The sequence below is a fragment of the Trachemys scripta genome, chromosome 6 (genome assembly GCF_013100865.1).
Source record: "Trachemys scripta elegans isolate TJP31775 chromosome 6, CAS_Tse_1.0, whole genome shotgun sequence".
Lineage (NCBI taxonomy): Eukaryota > Metazoa > Chordata > Testudines > Emydidae > Trachemys > Trachemys scripta.
In genome coordinates, this window is record NC_048303.1 from 24153964 (window position 1) to 24174408 (window position 20445).

Below are 20445 nucleotides of genomic sequence, written 5' to 3' on the forward strand. Positions count from 1 at the left end.
AGTCAGCTGGCACAGGCCAGCCGCAGGTTTGTGTTTGTTGTGTAAGCATACTTCAGTTAGACTTGGGGTATCACCTTTAAAGCCCAATGATGACACTTTAGTATCAGCAATGATGATTTAGTTGCTTTATTTTAATGGATGAAAGGGAGGAGGGCTGGTAATAAAATCCACTGTACTGGGAATTAGAAGTTGCTACAGGGAAGGAATTCAGTGGAAAACAAACAGAGGTGAGACAAAGCTAGGAAAGGGGGAGAGAAACATGGATGGAGAAGGAAGAAGAGAAAAAAGGGCAGATGTAGCAGTGAGTCTAAAAGGGAACAGATTTTCTCATTGAGTGATGAATGTGACAATAACACACGGAATAAATAATTAAAACTTTTAGTTACTACATAAAGGCCATATGCTGCTCTTGAATTCTGTGCAAAGCACCTGCTGACATCAGTGGCCATGGCTCTGTGCCTTATGGAGAGTGTATAGTCCTGAATTCATACCCTGGCCCATGGACCATAATTAAACATAGCATTTGGCCCTTGCCTCTGACTGAGTTTGACACCACTTCCTTAGGCCCTTGCCTCTCCCAGGATGTATTGGGATCATCGGTCTCTGGTCAGGCTCAGGGGGCTGCCAAACCTACAGCTAGGGTGACCAGATGAAGGAAAGAAAATATTGGGACACATGGGGGAGGGTGGTGCAAAAGAAAAAAGAAGCCGAGTCAGTCCTGCCGGTGGAGAAAAAAAAAAAAGGTGAGTCGGGACGCAGGACAAACCCTGAAATATTGGGACGGTCCTGATTTTATCGGGACGTCTGGTCACCCGACCTACAGCCTCAGGGGTTCGTGTGTGGGAGAGAGGAAGTAAAGGATCTGAAAAGAAGCTTCACGATGGGCCTCAATTGAATGGCTTTGCAAAGGACCCTGCATTTGCTTACAGCATTGCTCCGGCTCCCTATTCTCCCCAGGGTTTAGACTCTCTCTCTCCATGTCTGATGAAATACGTCCTAGGATACTCAAGGAGTGGACTGGGGAGATATCTGAGCTATTAGTGATTATCTTCGAAAAGTAATGGAAGATGGGAGAGAGATTCCAGAGGACTGGAAAAGGGAAAATATAGTGCCAATCTATAGAAAGGGGACTAAGGACAACCCAGGGAATTACAGACCAGTCAGTTTCCATTCTGGAAAGATAATGGAGCAAATAATTAAGCAATCAGTTTGCAAATACCTAGAAGATAATAAGATAAGTAACAGCATGGATTTTTCAAGAAAAAATCATGTCAAACCAACCTAATAGCTTTCTTTGACAGGCTAACAAGTCTTGTGGATGGGGGGAAGCAGTAGATGTGGTATATCTTGACTTTAGTCATTCTTTTTATACTGTCTCACATGACCTTATAAACAAACTAGGAAAATATAACCTAGATGGATCTACTATAAGATGGGTGCATAACTGGTTGGAAAACCATTCCCAGAGTGTAATCAGTAGTTCACACTCAACCTGGAAGGGCATAACGAGTGGGGTCCCACAGGGATCAATTCTAGGTCCAGTTCTGGTTAATATCTTAATCAATGATTTAGATAATGGCATAGAGAATACACTTATAAAGTTTGAGGATGATACCAGGGTGGGAGGGGTTGCAAGTGCTTTGGAAGATAGGATTAAAATTCGAAATGATCTGGAGAAATGGTATGAAGTAAATAGGATGAAATTCAATAAGGACAAATGCAAAGTACTCCACTTATGAATGAGCAATCAGTTGCACACATACAAAATGGGAAATGACTGCCTAGGAAGGAGAACTGCAGAAAGGAATCTGGGGGTCATAGTGGATCACAAGCTAGATATGGTCAACAATGTAACACTGTTGAGAGAAGAAAAGAAAAAAAAAAGGCAAACATCAGTCTGTGATGTATTAGCAGAAGTGTTGTAAGCAAGAGAAGTAATTCTTCCGCTCTACTCTGTGCTGATTAGGCCTCAACTGTTCTGGGCACCACATTTCAGGAAAGATGTGGACAAACTGGAGAAAGTCCAGAGAAGAGTAACAAAAATGATTAAAGGTCTAGAAAACATGAGTGAAGCTTGAAAAATTTGGGTTTGTTTAGTCTGGAGAAGAGAAGACTGAGAGGGGACATGATACTGGTTTTCAAGAACATAAAAGATTGTTACAAGGAGTGAGAAAAATTGTTCTCCTTAACCTCTGAGGATAGGGCAAGAAGCAATGGGCTTAAATTGCAGCAAGGGTGCTTTAAGTTGGACATTAGGAAAAACTTCCTAACTGTGAGGGTGGTTAAGCACTGGAATAAATTGCCTTGGGAGGTTGTGGAATCTCCATCACTGGAGATTTTTAAGAGCAGGTTAGACAAACACCTGTCAGGGATGGTCTAGACAATACTTAGTCCTGCGTTGAGTGCAGGGGACTGGGCTAGATGACCTCTCGAGGTCCCTTCCAGTCCTATGATTCTATGCCCTCTCTCTCTGGTGGGCTCACTTAGAACCCCTCTCTGTAGGACTTGCAGTTCATCTCTCTATCTGAGACAGGTTCTCACTTCCTACCTTATCCCTGAGGGACTTCGGGTAATGTTCTCCCTGCTATCTTGCCAAGACACTTTGATTCCTTCTCTGCTTTCTCCTCATGGTACTTAAACACATGGGCTCCCTCTCATCAGGATGCTCAACATTTCCTCCTCCAACCTCTCTTCACAGGGACTTCAGTTCCATCTCCCTGTCCTCTCCTTTGGAGAGTTCAGAGTCTATCACTGCCCCTGTCTCTCCTCAAATGGTACAGGCTCCCTCTCCCTACTTCCTTGTATTACCCATAGTGGGCTGAAGCACAGCTCCTTCTCTCCTTGTTTCTCTTCACCAGAAGATTTTCTCCTCCACATAATGTGTAATTAGACTGTGGAATTCATTGTCCCAGCATGTCATTGGGATCAAGAATTTAACTAGATTCATCAAAGGAGTGGATAATTTTATATGCATAAAATAATTTGAATATGCATAAAAATATCCAGAAGTTATAACAACAATTTTGGAAGACATATAAAACTTCATGCTACAGGCAGGGTTTAAGATTCTATCAGAGATTAGAATGAGACTTAATCTGGGGGAGGGAGGGCAAATTATCCCACAGCTGTCTAATATAAGGTTTCTTACACCTTCCTCTGAAGGTTCTGGGGCTGGCCGCTGTTGGAGATAGGACGCTGGCCTAAATGGACTGTGGGTCTGATCCAGTAGGACAATTCCTATGTTGCTATGATAGGATGGTTTGGGCTCCTTTTCCCTATTCCCCTCCTTTCTTCCCAGGACACTTGGGCTCCCTCCTCCTGCTCGCCTCTAATCCCCATGAGATTTTCTATATTAGTCTGAGTGGCTGGAGTGGACTCAGAATCCATCTGGGGGGTGCGGGGGGATTAAATCTCATTGAGCTTCTTAACTCTGTAGCCACTATCCCACCGAATCCTCCTCCTGGCCCTGCCCCAGGATGGGGCTGCCAGCGGGCTATGGTACCCTGCAGAAGGGGGGCGGCACAGGCAGGTAGGGCATTGCCTGGGTCCCAGGTCTCTCCGGAGGGAGGGGTTTGTTTGCTGCCCCGAGGAGAGAAGGGGACGGGGTCTCTGCGGGAGTCAGGGAAGGAGCTGCCTACTGAGCTGGGGGTGCCTTACAAAGGAATAGGGTACACGGGTCCTGAAGCCCTGCAGAGCAGTGAGAGCAGGAGCCGGCTGCGCCCTCCTAAGCGGGCGAGTGGGGACTGTCCCCGGTCCCTTGCGCGGGGAGGAGGGGAAAGGCTGCGCGAGCCATAGCGGGGGTGGGTGGGTGTCCCCCGCTCCCTTGCGCGGGGTGGGTTGCGCACTCAGTGGAGGTGTCCTGCCCACCGCGTTAGTCCCTTCCCTGCCCGTCTGCGCTACAGGGGACTGTAATCCCATCAAAGGGCCGGTCCCAGCCTCCTCCCTCCTGCGCGTGTGACAAGCCCGGCTGCTCGCCGCCAGCGCCAGCCCCAGCCCCACTCGCTGTCTGGTTGCTGCGGACTCCGGACGACGGCTGCGGAGCAGTTCTCTCCCTCCCTGGCCGCCTCGCGGTCAGCTGCCCCCCGCACGCTCAACTTCCCCAAACTTCTCTGTTTCGGGGTGGGCTGAAGGCTGGCTGCGATGGATTTACAGAGCCCAGCCCGCTGCTGCCGCTGCTTCGCTCTGCTCTTGCTGGCCTCTTGCCTTGGACACACGGCAGCTTCCAGGAGAAACATCCCCAGAAGGCAAGGTAAGAAACTCTCCCTTGGCAGGGGCAAGTAGGAAGGTTTCAACTAGGAGAATATCCCGGGGGGAAGCCCACTTCCAGACATTTCTGTGTATGGACAGTGGGTGGGAAAGCAAACCTGTGCAGTCCCCCGGCACAGACAGGGTTAAATCCATATCACACATCTCCCCTGATGGTAAATCTGAGAGCTTTAGAATCCACTGTTTGTATTTCATTTCTTTTTAGCCACAAAGAACTGCGTGAGTTGAGACAGTTTCCATGTGATCTCAATTACTGGGCACTGGGGGGATCCTCCAAAGGAGGACTAGAGCCCCTCCTTGTCTTTAAACGTCTATTATTTGATCCATATTGTCAAAAGGCTCTCCATTTCCTGTTGTTAAAAAATCGGAAGGGTGTTTTTTCCTCCTCTGTTTAGTTATTCCTGATGTTCTTAGATTTTTGGCGCATATGTTTTGGTCATTTGCAGCATCTCTTCTGGCTTTGATCTGTCTGGCTTTCCAGTAAAACCATGGATTTCTTTAACTGTATGCGATCCTGCCTTTTAACAGCAATTTTTAGCCTTTTTTTAAAGAACTAATTAAGAAGTATTTAACTTGGAGTTTCTATCTGATCTAAACAACTCTTTCTAAAGAGAGGTGCCTCTATAAAAAGGCAATATAAGTACAATGATTTTTTTCCCTAACTTTTTTTCTTTCACACCTGAGATGTTAAGTATTAAAGGAAAAGGTGAGGGCAAGGAAAGCAGTAATAAATATAAAACTGCTCTTAATTGGCTGCATCTGTTCTTAGTAAGTCTATTGTAAGGATTTAAAATGGTTTAAAAATATGTATTTGGAATAGAAGATATCTGTTTTGGGATTAATGATCTGTTTGAACAGTGGAAAAGATACCACTTTATTTCAGAGTTTACATTCTGACTCTCAAAGTGCCTTCAGAAATAATGTTTCTATAAGGAGGGAGACACTAACAGATGGAAAAATCTGTTAGCATGGAAACAAAATAATGGGCCCAGTCCTGTTCCCACTGAAGTCAGTAGAGAGTTTGTCCTTGTCATATGGCTGATTAACGTTTTATTGTCTTATGATGCGTCCATTTGAAAATTAACTTGTGTCTCAGCTCAGTAAAGATGGACCCGCTTCACACTCTGCTTTCTATTATTGTCTGGCTGCTTCTTGTCTTGAAGTGGAGGGGTATCAGCTTACCATACAGTATTCTTGGGATGCACATTGTTTCATTTCATTCATTCTGAACGTAGCACAAGTGCATTCAAATATAGTATTACATTGTCTCTTATTGTGCGAAAAGTCTTCAGTTCTCTATGCACTATCCAGGTAAGTTACTAGAACTATCAAATGCCTCTTTGCATAAGTTTAACATGATAGCCCTTCTTATTTTAAATTTTTAAATGTGTCCTCTTTTGTAAATTGTAGTTGTGACTGAAATACTAAGTGCAATATTTCCCTTGTAGCCCCCCAATACACTGTCCAAATTCTTTCAACATATGTTTTACCAATATCTACTTTCCCCAATGTTTTATTTTCTGATCTTTCCTGATTGGCTAGGGATTTGTGTCTGCAAAGAAGACAAAGGGCCTCATTCTGATCTAGGGTGACCAGATGTTCCGATTTTATAGGGACAGTCTTGATATTTGGGGTTTTGTCTTATTTAGACGATTATTACCCCCCACCCTTTGTCCCAATTTTTCCACACTTGCTATCTGGTCACCCTATTCTGATCTCATATGCATGAATGCACAGTAGAGGAAACTCCACTGAAATCAGTGGAGTTACAGGATCAGAATCTGTCCCAGTCTCTCTTTTTCCTTCTAATACAGCCTGCTTCTCCTGGATGATTCACTGAAGTTCCAGTTCAAGAACCAAGTCTTGCTGCCACTAAAATTACTGACAAAATTCTAATGGCCTCCGTTCAGAGGAGGGTCTGGCCCATAATTTGTGGCATTGCAGTGAACACAGGTAACACTCAAGTGAGGCTCCCAGTCAGTGGGAGGTTTACCTGGATAGTGACTGCAGGATTGGCCAGCGTATTTTGGATAGCAGAATTACTCCCACGGCAGTGGATTATGCAATGCACAGAGGACTGGCATATCAGTGAAAGAAAATAAATAGGAGGAGGCAGACAGTCATTGCATCAATATGTAATTGCAAAGTTTTAGTAAAGAATATTTTTTACAGTTCATTGGACCATGACATGGGGCACTTTAAATTACAGCAAAGACTCCATTAGTCCCCTAAAGGCCATACGCTACCTTTGATCTGCAGTTGAGCTCCCACTGACGTCAATGGGATTTTTGCATGTGGATCAAGGACAGTATATGGTCCTTGGTATTTAAAAGTTAGAGGTCTAGATACTGATCAAATATTTATACCCCATACAAATTACATTGTTTTCAGTTCCATGTTGCACTCACTAGAAATGTAAAATACAAAGATGAGGCACAAGAAATGGTAAAGTCACTAGGTTTGCTAATTCGCTAATTGTATTTGCATAATTTATAAGATAGTAGTGATTATAGGAAATACTGCTGGCTGAGACAAGGAGTTCTAAAACATTGAACCATATCCTGGTCCCTCTAAAGTCAGTGTAAATTTTCTCATTGACTTTGTTCGGATCGGGATTATTGGTCTAGTGAATCAGATTAATTGAAAATTTGACAAACTCTATATATTTCCCTTGGCAGTATAAAATATTTGCAAGATTGCATCCTTAGTTTTTATATATATTCCACAGTGTTCTTTTTTAGTTTTCACAGTTAATTTAAAATTAATAAGATCTTTGTCACTCGCTGTTGTGAGAAATGCCAGTACAGTTGGAAACATAATAGAGAAATACAACCTGAGCTTAAAGTCTTTATTGGACAGATGGCTAATTTTACTGGTCTGACCTTACCTCTTAGGGATCTAGTCCCATGATCCTTGGTTAGCACAATAGCTGCCACTAAGGATTGGAGTAAATTAAATGGACAGTGGTTGCGTTCAAAAAATTAACTGTGTAGTAACAATGCCACATATGCAAATGTGGCTATATTTGTGAAGGTATCACTTAGTGGTAGTCTCTTTGTGTCCCTCAGTCTTAGAACAACTGACCTAAGGTAAATGTATTGATATGCGTTCAACTAAAGTAGCTTTAATTATAGAAAAAGAAAAACTTACAATAATTTCCTCTGCAATAATACACAAATATTGTATACACAACAGTTTTACTGTTGCTTATATTATGTTAAGTGTTCCTGTTTCACGTCCAAAATTATTTGTTTTCTTGCATCTCCATTATACAAAAAGATGCCACTTATTTGTGGAAACAATTTTACAAAACCTATGCAGGCATTTGAAAACCCATATTGCCACAAGAGTTAGAGAAGGAAATCCACTGGGGAGTTTGTCTGCAGAAGTATGTAATTTAAATCCCACCTACATGCTGCCAAAGACTATTGGAACTGTACATTTCCAAGAAGCCTTAGACTGCGTCCATGCTGTGAAATGTCATTTTCAATCCGCTGAGAACAGGTATAGTTCTAGGTAACATGCAGCTCTGCTTCAGTCCTGCTGTTTATCATATGTTGGAAGGTTAAGAATGAAAGATAACTATCATTTACTCTTACATCAAAAAGTAGTGGGTGAGGAAGAGATAAGATAGTAAAAAGGGTTTTTTTCTTTGCCCTTTTAATACCAATAGAAAATGGGACTTATACAAGAATTGTATCTGAGATACAACCAAAAAGGTCACATTGCGAGAGAAGTGATAAAACCAGTTCATCTTCAATAATGAGATCTGACTGAGAGGTCTTGAGGGTCAAAAGAAGAAAGGTAGTCAAACTCTCCTCAGTTTGTTCAAAGTTTTCATTCTGAGTCTGGTTGACAAAGATCAATTTTGTAATCCCCAGAAAGTGACAGAGAGAGATGTGTTTGTGAAGTTAAAAGTAAAATAAACTATAAAAATGCTACCACTACAGCTTACTAAATGAAACTTCAGGAATGAAAACCCTTGTGGTCAAATTCAAAACATCCTGATGTGTGCAAAACTAATTTGCACATTTGTTTACAGTAACATTATATATTTATTATGCAGGAGGAAATGGAGCATCAGGCACATTTTACAATAGGTTAAAATGAAGCTAGAGCCAGCGTGTGACAATAAACTGAATAGCCTGGAGTTCCCCAAAGTCTTGCACTTTTATGTTGTTTCAATGTCTCTCTAAAGACCAACACGGCTACAACAACACCGCATACACTAAAGCTCTCTAAAGCTGTCGCTAGTGTTTAACATTCAAACTGTTTTCTTGCTTTCGCTTTATGCGTGGCCATAGATTTTTTGCTCTGCATTCTACTTTTATTCCCACTCTCAGAGGACTGGTTGCTAAAATAGCTTAATCATGCCTTACTCCATGGTATAGTAGTAATAATAATATAATGGAGCTTAATGGTACTCTAGTTGCATGGAGGGGAGTGCAGAGCCCTTAGGTTGATGTTTGTGGCATTAATATGCATAACAATATACTGTGTTGTTACTCTTTTGTATACCACAATATAAAATAGAAGTCAAAAGCCTGTACTTTGTAAGGCTATTGAGTAGGGAGGAACACAGAAGATAAGATTTGTATTCATTTCTGATGCTTTGGGTTCAATTTAGATTCTGAATACAAATAAATACAAATACAGGCGAGTCTCATCTTACGCCGGGGTTACGTTCCGCTGTCAGCGCATAAAGCGAAAATCGCGTATAGTCAAAATTACATTGAGTGTAATGGTGGGCAGAATCGCCCACACTACAGGTATAGTATTTACAATAAATTGTTATTTTTCTCTATTTTGGGTTTTTGTTTTTGCCGACCACGCAAAGCTGAATTTGTGAATGTTAAATGCGCGTAAGATGAGACTCGCCTATATTGGACTTGAATCTCCTGACTAACACTAATTTTTCATTGGTGTATTCCATTGGCTTTACTGCTATGAGTGACAAGATACACAGCTCCATAGCTTCTATGGACCAGATTTTCAAAAGTTTTCCACACTCACCATCAGGGCCAGATTTTCAGAAGCTAACTCCCAGGTAGACATTAAAACAAGTGGCCAGATTTTACGAAGACCTGAGTGTGGAATAACTGAGTTCTTTAGAAAATATGACCACAATAGAAGCTTCTGGGTGGTAAGATCTTTTGAAAATCTGGCTTTTTAGATGTCTAAATAGGATCTGAACTATTTTGAAAATTTGGCTCTATCTGTGTAGAGAATGTTGTTTTCTTTGGAAAGGAAATGGCTTTCTGTTATATATTTTTTAATGTTTTGGACTCTACTGGATAACATTATAGCCTGCGAAGCCCCAGGCCGGCAGGAACCCTGAGCTACCCGTCCCTCCTGCGCCTCTCTGCCCCCTCCCCCCAGCCACTAGAGGAGCCCTGTGCTGGAGCAGGACCAGCTCCAGGCTGGAGCATCCCCAGCCCTGGGCCGGCTGGGCTCAAGCCAGCCCCAGCCTAGTGTTCCACAGCAGCAGCTCCAGCTAGGAAAGGCAGAGCCTTCCCTGGCCTATTATACACACCGCCCATGGAAGTCAATAACCCTACCCCACCCATCCAACAATCACAACATTCCTCTTTTTTTTAAAAAAAGGGAAAAAGCTGCTAGTAGATGTTCTTCCCACCCACCCAAATGCTCTACAAAGGTTCCACATACATGGTTTTTCAGAGGACTCTCCTAGACTCTCAGGATTTGGGGGTCTGTCCAAGACATACAGGATTTTTGAAGGCATTTCCAGAAAAGAATTGGTGTGGGGACTTCCTTCATCCCCCTGGAATTTTAGGTTAGCTTAATGTGAACAGAATAGTCTGGTTCCCAACAGTGCTCTGAAGAGGAAGGATAGTCTTGGAGTTAAGGCATTAGCATGGGTCTTGGAAAATATTTAACTTCCTGATGCTGCCACAGACTTCCTCTATGACCTGAGGGAAATCACTTAATTTCTCTGTGCCTCGGTTTCCCATCTGAAAAATGAGGATAGCAATACTTTCTTATCCACCCTTTTTCTGTCTTGTCTCATTAGATTATAAACTGTTCGTAGGACAGCCTGTTTCTTAGTATATGCTTCTGCAGTGTCTAGCACAAGGCGACCCCGATTTCAGTTAGGGCTTGTAGGCACTACCATAATACAGACAATAATAATGCTCGAAGGTCTCTTTATCCTCCAAGGCTTCCTCGAGAGATGCTCTGCAGTGACAGCAGTGCCATTTTAGCATTTCAAGTGTAGACAAGCCCTAAGATAAAATACTAAGGGAGCTCAGAAGAATTATTTCCTGGATCGATCTTGCTTTAGGACTCAATCTTTCAAACAGTTACACCTGTAAGTAACTTTACACATATGAGCAGCCCCTTTGATTTTTAATAAGACTATTCAAGTGAGTAAAATTGCTTGTGTAACTGTTTGCAGGATTGGACCCCAAAGCAAAACTGATTTGGCCTTTTCACATTATTTCTATCATTGAATAATTGAAATACTAATGTAAAAAGATCACACATAAATTTACTCATATGAGCTCCATTTAAAATCAAAAGGGTTATTCATGTAACTAAAGTTACTTACATGAGTAAGTCTTTGCAGGAATGGGCCTTTCATTTGGGGGGGGGTGTATATATATTCAGCTAATGTTATAGAAAAAGTTACAATTTAAGGATTAAAGAATACATGAGTCAATGTAGTTACGCTGAGCTGAAGCATTTGCCTAAATGTATGTAAACATCAACCAGTGTTGTGTGTTCATCTAATGAAAAGTGTGGACATAAGAGGGGCAGAGTTATGTTTGTGTGACCTTAATTCCAAATTCCCTGATTTGTTTGAAAAAAAAAAATCCATCTGGGAAACTTATTCACATGAGGAGTCCTGATTCCAGTAAGCAAGCCCATTGAAATAAAAGAAAATACTCAAATGAATAAGTGTCCAGGATTGGGCCCACCAAGTATAATTTTTTCCTTTGATTTTTTTTTGTAATGACACACACACTTTAAAAGGAAAAAAACGTATTTCGTTAGTTGCTCATTTAAGAAAACAACACCTGTGCTTGTTTGACTGTCCAAACTAATGAAAAAAGCTGAATATTGTTTCTTTGAACTTTACAAAAAACATTGACCTCTGGGATGAAACATGAATGGGAAACTTCATTCCCAAAGGTAATTGCTTCAGAAAGTTATAAGCCCCTGAAAATAAGGGCTTAGAATATAAGTGCCATTTTGACCATAAATAGAACAAAAACAGTTAATGATGCACTCTGTAGTAATTAATAAAATCACCAAACCTGATGTGTATTGTGTAGAATACATACAATGAGTGTCCCTATTGTGGGAAATCCTTACACATGTGAGTAGTACCATTGAGTTCAATGGAACACATCCATGAGTAAGGATCACTCATGTGAATAAAGGTTTGCAGGTCCTAGGTACTGAATGAAGGATTATCCTTCCTTGTGAGGAATCTGTTCCAGTAAGATACTGATCCAGGGAGCTCTATACCCAAAAGCACTATAGCGACTTATCAGCCAAAGGAGACACTTTTTTTTTCTGGGAATGTCTGAGCCATTACAAACATTGAATCTATCTCTCCTTGTAAGTATTCGCACACTTCTTATCAAACTGTCTATACTGGGCTATCTTGATTATCACTTCAAAAGTTTTTTTCTCTTACTTAATTGGCCTCTCAGAGTTGGTAAGACAACTCCCACCTGTTTATGCTCTCTCTCTGTGTGTGTGTGTGTGTATATATATCTCCTCAATATTTATTCCACTCTATATGCATCCGAAGAAGTGGGCTGTAGTCCACGAAAGCTTATGCTCTAATAAATTTGTTAGTCTCTAAGGTGCCACAAGTACTCCTGTTCTTTTTGCGGATACAGACTAACACGGCTGCTGTTCTGAAACTTTTTTTTCCTGTTATCTGTGTAGTGTGATATTCAAAAGATACAGGTATGGCTCAAAAGATATTCAATAGATACAGGTATACAGGAGATCGCTCATCCAAATGTTACCAGAAGCCAACCTGTCTAGCTTTCAAACCTAGATAACATCAACCATATTAAAACCAGAACAGACTTGCTTGTTCAAGCACCCAGCTACTCTCAACTTTCTGTGACTCTCAAATATTGTGGTGATAAGTGCCTTACAAAACCCTAGGACAAAAAGATAGATAATCTCTTTTGGTTCATGATGCAATTATATGTCTGTTTTATCATTATTTGAGTTTGCTTTACAGTTAATATAACACTTTGTAAATCACTGTTCAGGTGATGATGAAAAGTGAAGAAGGTTATTCTTATGAAAAAAGATTGAGCTGCACTCAATCTAACTAACAATGTCCAAGCTCTTAGTGGATATGAAGACTGGTGCATCAGACCCAGAAAGATTCTCAGATCTGAAAAAATTCCAGGTCCAAATTAGCCCTCATGCCTCTCTTGATTTTCAAAGTCATTTAAAATTACTGGCACCTGTGACAATGATCATGCAATCAAATTCACATCTGTGAACATTTAGAACATCGCAGTTTGATGTCTTTCTAAAATTAGTGGAAATGAACACACTGTAAATGTTCAGCATGCTGTTTTCAAATACCGAAGACACTTTGTTTCTTCTGACGTGTCAACGGCATTAGTCCAAGTGTAACCCTTCTGCCAGGTGGAGCCGGCAGCAGCCAGGGCCAGGTTCAATATCTAGGGGTTCCTTTTCAACAACACAACACAGAACTTGCTCGAGCCCCCACCTAGTAACCTGGGAAAATTACACACCACCCCATGGCACCTCTGAGAGGCAATACTTCTCCTCTCACAAGCACAGCATCTGAGTGTAGAAAATAAACTTTTAATGAAAGGAGGGAAGTCACCCAACATTAATTAGGGAAAATGCCTCAAGCAGGATTCATAATCATAAAACTGTGAGCAGGACACCTTAGAGCACATGGGGCAGTGCCTTCTGCCTCATGTTCTTGAGTTCTACAACCAAAAGTTCTTTTCTGTGCCCCTCTCTGCTCCCTCAGTGTACCCCACTCACAGTGGTTGTCCTTGGTCAGTGAGGACCCAGGGTTCAAAGGTGCATCGGTATGAGTTCATTTCCCACCTGGAAAGAAGGCACCTTGCTTGCTCTGCCATCTGAGCACTTACTCTGGCTGGCCGCCCCGCCAGCCATGGTTCCTCTCTGCTCACAGTCATCTTCTGCCACCTGCCTCTCTGCTGTGACCTCTGCAGGTCAGTCTCTTGAGGTTTCACCCAGTTCTTCGTGACTTTCAGGTTTTAGGCTGGGCAGAAACGCTGTCCTACCACAAGTGATTGTCAGCTCTTTTGAGCATTTACAATAACAAAAGGCTCTTAATGGAGCCTATTTGGCTCTATCTTTGAACAGTGAGGAGGAAAAGGTTAAACCAGACTGGGGACCATTAGGGAGAGTTCACTCCTCCTGGCTGGAACACCTTTTCCCACCCCTCTTACTTTCACAAGGGTCTGGAATCTGAGCCCCTGGCTTAACTAGGTCCTTTCAGCTTAGGGGGACCTGCTCGGTAGGGACAGTTTAAGCACAGTTCTACTCCTGTTTATTCATACAATAAAGACAACAACATTGATAACAGTATTGATTTGTAACCCAACATCACCAAAGTTGATCACTTTGAGCAACATCGCTCTATCTGCTGGATATCTAGGTAGAGTAGGTGTGTTCATGTAAATACAATTCGCTCCTGAAGTCTCTCCCCCTCCCAGCTCGCTGTCAGGGGAGAACTCATTCAGACCCTGCTTACATAAATATAAAATTTGAAAACAAAGCTGGTTTTGAGTTAGCCGAGCTCAAAAATCATCGGAAAAAATCCTTATTATTAGGGTTACCATATTTCAGGTTCCCAAAAAGAGAACACTGCTGGGAGGGGGGAGCTGGAGGGAGGGGTACAGTTAGGGTGTGCTGGAGAGGTTATTTGGGAGTATGGGAAGGATGTTTGTGTACTTGGAGGGAGCACCTGGGGGTGTTGGATGGGATATCTGGAGGGTGTTGGAGGGGGTACCTGAGGCCTCACTCTCAAGGTGGGGGGCAGTGTTGCTCCCTGTCATGGAGGCAGGGTGGCTGGCAAAAGCTCAGGGCGCAGCACCAGCCCATCCATCAATGCCTGCAGGACCCCTCCCCAGGGCTGGGAGCCAGGGCCTGAGTGGGCTGGATCTGGCAGCAGTGGCTACAGGGAAGGAACCAATCAGCTGGGGTTGGACCAATTTGGGGTGCAGCGACAGCTCTTTCTGAGTTGCAATGTCTGCTCTGCAAAAATCCTGGACAATGCCTCTTATTTATAAAATCCGCCTGGACAGAAAATGGAGCAGGAAAAAAGAGGAAATGTCTGGGAAAACCGGACATACGGTAACCCTACTTATTATTATATTTTAAAAACCTTTAAAAGAGTTATTTGATCATGTGGTGGGGTGGGAGAGGAAGAGGAGAAGGATTTTTGAGAATTTTCCCAGAATTAACTTCTGGGCTTAGTCCAAGAATGAGAAATTTTAATCTAAAAGGTCACTTTAGAAGAAAAAAAAAACCACACAAACAAAACCAAAATACCATAATGATTGAAAATAGGGGTTTAGGACCAAAACTTATGTGACTTCAGAGGGAGCTCTCTGCAGAGATCAGTGGCTAGAATCTGGTTTCATGTACCACATGCTGGGTAATAACAGGAGAGGACTCCATGTTTATAAAAATAAACTGACTCTTTATTAAGAAAACAATTTGTATAGGTGATGCAAGTGCAGCATTTTAGCCATCTGCATGCAGACTGAATTCGTGATGCCTTCTCCAAACTTTTTCCTCCTACAACCCGTGCTCCTCCCTCCAAGCAGGTTGCTATAGTCTCCAGCTTAAACATAGTGTTATGGTAGCAACACTATAACATCATGAATTGCAATGTCAAGAACTGCAACTCTCTCTCCATATGCGTCTCAGTGGATTAGGGTGACCAGATGTCCCGCTTTTATAGGGACAGTCCAGATATTTGGGGCTTTGTGTTATAGAGGTGCCTATTACCACCCACCCCCGTCCTGATTTTTCATACTTGCTGTCTGGTCACCCTACAGTGGATGTGACATGACACCCAGGGCCAACGAGAACAGGTTCGGGCCCCGGTGAAAATTTTTTTCGGGTCCTCCAGCAAGGGCAGTCCGGCGAAACAGGGCAGACGGGGGGGAAGCCAGGCCCTGGGCCCCCTTCCGGACCGCCGGGCCCCGATAATTTGTACTGGCTTCCCCCCATCCGCCACCTCATCGGCCCTGATGACACCCATGGATTATAACATTTAGCCATTTGCAACTTTGGGCTAGAGGGCAAAGCTGATCCAGTGATAATGAAAGAAGGAACTTGGAGAATGGTAGGGGAAGACTCCTCACTACTGGTAAAAGAAAGAGCTAGTATATGAGATTGGATAGAGGAATGAAAGAAACCTTTGTAGGAGCTGAGGCTGAGAGAAGCATCATTGAGGAGGAAGAAGGAACTGCACTGCCCAAGTGTTCAGACAAATGCATTCATAAAATGCAAAGCTGGAGAACAGAATCTGCAACCTGTTTATGTGATTCTTGGCTCCTGTAGTTATGGTGGGAACAGTGGATGCATCTAACATAAAGTTTTTGGGCCAGTAGGTCCTAACTCTGTGGAGTCACTAGATGTGCCCTGGCCAGCCGACAATCCCCCAATCTGTGTTCCTGCACAGATAGCCAGTGTGAAATTTGCCTCTGTTCTGCACAAATAGGTTCTTCACTGTCTAGACTCCCCCATGTCACAGAAACATGGCGTTTCCCTGGTGTGTTGGACCAGAGTATGGAGAAGCAGGTGGAGTGTAACCTTACTGACAGGAGAGGACAGTGAAATTGTAAAACAGGGCAAAAGAATCACAGAGGAGCTGTAGTCTGGGAAGAAATTAGTTTTCTACCTTTTGAAATGGATGTCCTGCATGGCCTTCCATGCCCTTTGGCAATCAGTGGCCTTAGTTAAAATCTCAGTTGCGTTTGTGCCAGTCCTCTCTTCTGCAATCAGTTTATGCTAAGTATGCAGTAGCATCTACCTGTGCCTCATTGTTAATGCTCAGAAGAGGTGGGATGGGTTTGTTAATGGAAGTAAGTAGGTTAGATTCCTTCACTTCTGCCAGAAGCACTAGTTACCTCAAATGTCTGTCCCTTGCTTGATTTTCAAATTTCTCTAGTCTCCGCTCCGCATTCTCGCAGAATTCAGTTACACACACACACACACATACACACACACACACACACACACAGAAGAAGCTTAAGGCCTGAATTTTCAAAAGTGACTAGTGATTTTGGATGCCTCCGGTTTTGGTGATGCCTCAAAGGGGCCTGATTTGGTCTGAGGCCTAAGACACCTCAAAGGGGGCAAGTACTCAACACATTTTGAAAATCAGGCCCCTTCAGCCTGTCTCCAGTTGGATACCAAAATTGAGACAATCAAAATTACTAGTCACTTTTGAAAATTTACATTTCTTACAGCACTTTTTCTGTCCTTGTCAGAGGAAGAGAACGTTTTGTAAGAGAGGATGGAAAGACATTGAGAGACAGCAAGGAGAACATTTTCCAAGTACTGGACAACAATTTAGCCAGATGATTCTCACTGAAGCTTCATATAGCTAAATCCTGACAAATGCACCCCTAAATGATGACAATTGATGGGTAAAAGGTTTTTAAGGTTATTTATTTGGAATTATAACAATTACAATGGCACCACACTCTCTCTATTACAAAGCTGTATTTTTGTCTTCGATTTCAGTAATAAATACAAAGCCCATGAGAGTAGTTATTATCCCTGCCATGCCCCTGGCAGGAATACTAGGTCAATGTAGAAGTCTGACTTTTATAAGTATTTTGTCATTTAATTTCAGAATAGTTATAACACACTTCGCACTGTGTCTTGCCAGTGAATCGTGCACAAGAATTACATGCACTTTAAGCATGAGGTGGCTGAAATCACACAAGACTTCATCTTTCTGTCTCTGATGGTATTGAGACACACCCACTATGTCATGTATTTTATTGCTTAATTATTTTCACTACCAATTCCATCAACTTGAAATAAACATTTATTTCTACACCCTGGGCATCATCAGATATTTGCAGTGTCTGGAATGTCTGTTTCCAGCCAATAGTGACAAATATTATGGTAATGGGTGCCCTGGATGTACCTTAGCTAGAAGGAGGAAAAGATTGCTGTCTGAGTGACAACTCACCCTTATACCTATGTTTACTAGAGCTATTATAAAAGGACAATAGCAGGTAGTAAGTAGTTCTGTTTCAGAGAGGACATTCCCCTTTACCAGTTAAGACATGACTGGTTATGGATGGAATGGATAAGACAGGGTCTGTCTGGGCAAAAATCACATTGGGGAAGAAAGCAACTAGAGCCTCCCGTGGGATAGTGCTTGGGGTGTGCTATAGACCACCGGGATCTGATTTGGATATGGATAGAGACCTCTTTAATGTTTTTAATGAAGTAAATACTAATGGAAATTGGGTGATCATGGGAGACTTTAGTTTCTCAGATATAGATTGGAAAACAAGTGCTAGTAGTAATAATTGGGGGGAGAAGCTAAATGGAAGGATAAACAAAAATAGATCTGTGACTAGGGTTTTTGATTTCAAAAGGGCTAACTTTAAAAAATTAAGGAAATTAGAGAAGTGGATTGGACTGAAGAACTTGTGGTACTAAAGGTGGAAGAGGCCTGGAATTATTTCAAGTCAAAGTTGCAGAAACTATGAGAAGCCTGCATCCCAAGAAAGGGGAAAAAATTCATAGGTGGGAATTGTAGACCAAGCTGGATGAGCAAGCATCTCAGAGAGGTGATTAAGAAAAAGCAGAAAGCCTACAAGGAGTGGAAGATAGGAGTGATCAGCAAGGAAAGCTACTTTATTGGGGTCAGAACATGTAGGGATAAAGTGAGACAGGCCAAAAGCCATGTAGAGTTGGACCTTGCAAAGGGAATTAAAACCAATAGTAAAAGGTTCTATAGCCATATAAATAAGAAGAAAACCAAGAAAGAAGAAGTCGGACCGCTAAACACTGAGGATGGAGTGGAGGTTAAGGATAATCTAGGCATGGCCCAATATCTAAACAAATACTTTGCCTCGGCCTTTAATGAGGCTAATGAGGAGCTTAGGGATAACGGTAGGATGACAAATGGGAATGAGGACATGGAGGTAGATATTACCACATCCAAAGTAGAAGCCAAACTCGAACAGCTTAATGGGACTAAATCGGGGGGCCCAGATAATCTTCCTCCAAGAATATTAAAGGAACTGGCACATGAAATTGCAAGCCCATTAGCAAGTATTTGTAATGAATCTGTAAACTCAGGGATTGTATTGTATGACTGGAGTATTGCTAACATAGCTCCTATTTTTAAGAAAGGGAAAAAAGTGATCCGGGTAACTACAGGCCTGTTAGTTTGACATCTGTAGTATGCAAGGTCTTGGAAAAAAATTTGAAAGAGAAAGTAGTTAAAGACATCGAGGTCAATGGTAATTGGGACAAAATACAACATGGTTTTACAAAAGGTCGATCATGCCAAACCAACCTGATCTCCTTCTTTGAGAAGGTAACAGATTTCTTAGACAAAGGAAACACAGTGGATCTAATTTACCCCGATTTCAGTAAGGCATTTGATATGGTTCCACATGGGGAATTATTATCTAAATTGGAAAAGATGGGGATCAATATGAAAATTGAAAGATGGATAAGGAACTGGTTAAAGGGGAGACTACAACGGGTCATACTGAAAGGTGAAGTGTCAGGCTGGAGGGAGGTTACTACTGGAGTTCCTCAGGGATTGGTTTTGGGACCAATCTTATTTAATCTTTTTATTACTGACCTTGGCACAAAAAGTGGGAGTGTGCTAATAAAGTTTGCGGATGACACAGAGCTGGGAGGTATTGCAAATACAGGGAAGGACCGGGATATCATACAGGAAGATCTGGATGACCTTGTAAACTGGAGTAATAGTAATAGGATGAAATTTAATAGTGAAAAGTGCAAGGTCATGCATTTAGGGATTAATAACAAGAATTTTTGTTATAAGCTGGGGACGCATCAGTTGGAAGTAACAGAGGAGGAGAAGGACCTCGGAGTATTGGTTGATCACAGGATGACTATGAGCCGCCAATGTAATATGGCTGTGAAAAAAGCTAATGTGGTCTTGGGATGCATCAGACGAGGTATCTCCAGTAGCGATAAGGAGGTGTTTGTACCGTTATACAAGGCACTGGTGAGCCCTCATCTGGAATACTGTGTGCAGTTCTGGTCTCCCATGTTTAAGAAGGATGAATTCAAACTGGAACAGGTACAGAGAAGGGCTACTAGGATGATCCGAGGAATGGCAAACCTGTCTTATGAAAGGAGACTCAAAGAGCTTGGCTTGTTTAGCCTAACCAAAAGAAGGCTGAGGGGAGATATGATTGCTCTCTATAAATATATCAGAGGGATAAATAACAGGGAGGGAGAGGAATTATTTAAGCTCAATACCAATGCGGACACAAGAACAAATGGATATAACCTGGCCATCAGGAAGTCTAGAATTAGATGAAGATTTCTAACCATCAGAGGAGTGAAGTTCTGGAACAGCCTTCCAAGGGGAGAAGTGGGGGCAAAAGATATATCTGGCTTCAAGACTAAGTTTGATAAGTTTATGGCAGGGATGGTATGATGGGATAGCCTAATTTTGGCAATTAATAGATCTTTGACTATTAGTGGTAAATATGCCCAATGGCTTGTGATGGGTTATTAATTAGATGGGGTGTGATCTGAGTTACTACAGAGAATTCTTTCCTAGGTATCTGGCTGGTGAGTCTTGCCCACATACTCAGGGTTTAGCTGATTGCCATATTTGGGGTCGGGAAGGAATTTTCCTCCAGGGCAGATTGGGGCATGGGTCACTTGCTGGAGGGTTCTCTGCACCTTGAAGTCTTTAAACCACAATTTGAGGACTTCAATAGCTCAGACATAGGTTAGGGGTTTGATACAGGAGTGGGTGGATGAGATTCTGTGGTCTGCGTTGTGCAGGAGGTCAGACTAGATGATCATAATGGTCCCTTCTGACCTTAAAGTCTGTGATTCTATGATTCTTTGTACTGCAGCGGCTTCACTGCTCTCGGACCCAAGTTAGCGAGAAACTTTTGGGACTTTGGGTGGTTG

At 42.3% G+C, this 20445-nt stretch overlaps 1 protein-coding gene across 1 annotated transcript in view; it reads left to right on the plus strand.

The window, feature by feature from the left end:
- Window positions 1–3907: 3907 nt before the first annotated feature.
- EGFLAM (EGF like, fibronectin type III and laminin G domains) overlaps window positions 3908–20445 on the plus strand; it is a 99965-nt gene continuing 83427 nt past the window's right edge. The window contains exon 1 of the mRNA XM_034774018.1: window positions 3908–4249. Within this exon, the coding sequence (XP_034629909.1) occupies window positions 4141–4249 (109 nt within the window). The 5' untranslated portion in view covers window positions 3908–4140. The remainder of the gene's footprint in view (window positions 4250–20445) is intronic.